The sequence below is a fragment of the Fonticula alba genome (genome assembly GCF_000388065.1).
Source record: "Fonticula alba strain ATCC 38817 unplaced genomic scaffold supercont2.5, whole genome shotgun sequence".
NCBI lineage: Eukaryota > Rotosphaerida > Fonticulaceae > Fonticula > Fonticula alba.
In genome coordinates, this window is record NW_009242975.1 from 781,910 (window position 1) to 785,343 (window position 3,434).

The window sequence follows — 3,434 nt, forward strand, 5'->3', positions numbered from 1 at the left end:
AGAGAGAGAGAGAGAGAGGAAGAGAGAGGGAGGAAGAGAGAGGAAGGGAGGGACGGCAAACGCACCTTATCCCAAGGAGGAGGCTCGAGACGTCACGGTCGGGGGCCGCCTGGTAGCCGTCCGTGTACTTGGTTAGGGCGCGGCGTAGATTTTGAGTCTTCTGGCCAAAGCGCCCAGCCACAGTTGCGCTCTTCTCGGGGGCATTCATGCCGTCGGCCACGAAGACAGGGTAGATCTAAGGTGTCGGAAAGCCGCAAGAGAAGGGGCAGGAACACGGAGCCCATGGATGCAGGAAGGGCTTTGGTCAGGAAACCGGCGAGACAGGCTCTCGGGTGACGCCAGGGGGGGGGGGGACAACATACCTGATGGTGAGACAGCCATTCAATGAGCGCACTCAGGTATGGGACAATCAATGGCGGGTCGAAGGCCAGGCTTCGAGTTTGACCCTCATACAGGTTGGTATTCTGGCACAGCTCATACACCAGGCTGCCGACATCGATGGGCAAAACACGCAGACTGCCCTTCGACGGGGTGAGGAGCTCCGATTGGAAGGGGACCTCCTGAAGGAGGAGCGAGGTCAGACGGAAGACACCCATCCCAACGGAGGAGACTGAGGCGGCAGCGGCAGCGGCAGCGGCGGCGGCGGCGGCAGCGGCGGCAGCGGCGGCGGCGGCGGCGGCGGTGACGAAGAGGCGAAGGGGAGAGGCGGCCTCAGGAGAAGTGATCCAGGCAACTGATGCAAAACAGGAGGAAAGGGAGGAGGGTAGTGGAGTGGAATCAGGAGGTGGAGGACATATATGGCCAGGGAGAAGTCCACCTTGGGAGCGAGGCGACTTTTGAGAAACCTGGTGGATCGCCCTGCGGGGGTCACCCCCACCCAGCAATCCGGCAGATGGAGTGTCTCTTGCCCGCTCCCGCCACCACCGCCACTACACTCGCCGAACCAAGAAAGACTTGGCAACAAGATGTGAGAGATGGAAAGAAGCGAGCGGACACCGAGAGGGGGGTGCCAGTTTGCCCCTACCATGCGGTAGACCCGGCCGGCACTCGGCAGTTAGATGAGCAGCCAACGGCCGGACCCCTGCCCCGCCCCCACCCCCGCAAGACCGCGCATGAAACCACGATCGAGTCACGGCGCATGACTCAGGCGTTCTGGTATATTCTCATGATTTAGATCGATCACCCACGCACGCCGGCCCCCGGTGCTGCAGGAGAATGCGCTGGCACCTCTGGGGGACCGCGCGCGTGCCCGGTCTCCGTGGTCCGGCGCGCGTCACAGGTGCCGAGCATGTGCGCGCGAGCGCGTTGCCCAAGATGGCCAGGGCCAGCATGCACTTGCGCCAAAGGGGGCGGGGAAAATCCCCCAGCCGGAGTGATTGCCCGTGGTCAGGACTGGTGAGACAAGCGACCTTGACCGGCGATCCGGGTGGGGCCCATGCTGCCCGGTGTTGTGGCCTATTTTCCCCCTTTGCTCGGGGGGGATTAGCCCACCCGGCCTACTGGCGCGATCACCAGATCGGGGGGAGGCCCGGGGCAAGCCCACGATCTAGCCAACGGTGCTTCGAGTCTGGCCGCGGCCAGGAGAGAGCCCGCACATCGGCCCCTGTCAAGGGTCGTCTCATGATCGCGCGGAGTGGCGTCCTTTTGCCGAGGTCTCGATGCGTAGCATTGTCACACGGGGAGAAACAGCGCAAGGGGGATGTAGCTGCATTCCCCCTGCTGGTGGGCAGGTCCGGCGACATAGGGCACAGCCGTCGCCCGGACCAGCGGCAGCGTGAAGCCGAATGGCTGGGAAGACCCATCGAAAGGCATCTCACGAGGGGCCGCGGCGTCCCTCGATGCAGATGCCGGGCCCTTTCCAGGTGTTTGAGCTTGATCCAGGCCTTGGTATTGGGGTCAGGTGCGACGCACTTGGCCCTTGCCGAAGAAGAGCAGGGCTTTGTCCTGGTCATCCCGGGGGAGGGGGGGGGAAGAGCCCCTCTTCAGGGTGGCAAGCACAGACTGTCCCATCGGAAACAAACCCACACGCCGGCGGAGAGCAGCATGTCGGAAGAGTGTTAGGCGCATGGTCGGAGTCTCCCTTTTTTTATAGTGCAGATACGCCCCTCAGCCTGTGACACCGTGCTGGCCAACTTTGCCTCTTGCCAAGCTGCCCTCGGCGAGGACAGGCCTCTGTCGAACACCGCACCTTGAGCATGGATAGGCCGGGGGTGGGGGGAAAGGGATGCGAGCCATTTCCAATGCACAGAACAATGGACAGCCCGGGGTGACAACCAAGACATGGCCCCTTCATGCCCTTGGCCATCGCCGTATGAAAGGACAGGACCGTGCGCTGCCTATGCCTGTCGCAGGGCCTGGCGTAGCCTTGATGTGGCACGTACACCGGTGCGGGACTCCTTCAGCAACAGCAACAGCATCGCACCCGAAGAAAAAGGCCCATCCTCAGCTGGCGACTGCCCTCCGACGGGGGACGGGCCATGGAATGATCACGGCCCATGGGCAGCGTCCCGACTCATGACACTGGCCGAGGGCCCAGCCGCTGAGGCATGAGCCACGACAATCTGGCGCGAGCGCGGACAAGTGGCCGGTGTGTGAGCTCTCTGGGGACTCTCCGGTTCCCAGTCCGGGGCCCCGAACTCTTCAAAGCAGGGGGCCACTTATGGTCTTTGGCTGCCTCGGCGCGAGAGGGGCACAGACTGCCGGACAAAGCCCCGCCAATGGGGGAATAGAGAGGGAGAGAGGAGCAGAGGTGGGACTGGGGGGGGGGGAACGCACTCAGGGCTGCCCCACAGGCAGTTGATCAGTCAGCCCACAGGGAGCTGGCTTAACTTTAATTGTGATCGGGCGCACCAACGCCACGCCATCGCGTGATGTGGTCCTGTAGCGTGATCACTATCTCGGCGATATTTCCGCCCGCGTCTGGCCCCCGCCCTGCAGCGCGCGGGGCCGAGACAAGAGGGCCCCTCCGCCCCTTTTCATACTCCTCGGCGGAAAATACCCCCCCGCCAGGGCCGGTGCCCATCGTCCAGCGGCGGCCCCGCTGTGCGTCCTGTGCCCCCCGGCTGTCTCTCTGGGCTTCGCGTTCGGAGGCGCCATCCGCGGGAAAACCATCAAGCTCGGCCAAGGGCGAGAGGGAAGAGTATTTCGCATTAATTATCTCTCATTAATGGGTCGAGCTTCTCCCGGCACGCATTCGCCTACTGGGGGCTGCTTGGGTCCTTCTCGGGTGGGGCGGCGAGGGAACCTATCGCAGGCGGGGCCTGCGGAAGTCGTACGATTTTTTCGAGCGTTATTTTTTTCGGGGGTTGGGCTTGCGCCAGGAGCCCCTCACTCTTTTTCTTCGTCCCGGCGATATGTTGTTTTCCCTCGCCGACCGAAGTTATCCGTCCTCAGTGGCATTCTCCCCCCCTGGCTTCATGCTCCGATCGACCGGC

At 63.3% G+C, this 3,434-nt stretch overlaps 1 protein-coding gene across 1 annotated transcript in view; it reads right to left on the bottom strand.

Moving 5' to 3' along the window:
- The window catches only part of H696_03364 (hypothetical protein), a gene marked incomplete at both ends in the record, with an annotated part of 6,579 nt that extends 4,162 nt beyond the window's left edge, over nucleotides 1–2,417 (bottom strand). The window contains 3 exons of the mRNA XM_009497228.1: nucleotides 66–235; nucleotides 363–710; nucleotides 2,382–2,417. Coding sequence (XP_009495503.1) covers nucleotides 66–235; nucleotides 363–710; nucleotides 2,382–2,417 — 554 coding nt within the window. The remainder of the gene's footprint in view (nucleotides 1–65; nucleotides 236–362; nucleotides 711–2,381) is intronic.
- Between the last annotated feature and the right edge of the window lie 1,017 nt (nucleotides 2,418–3,434).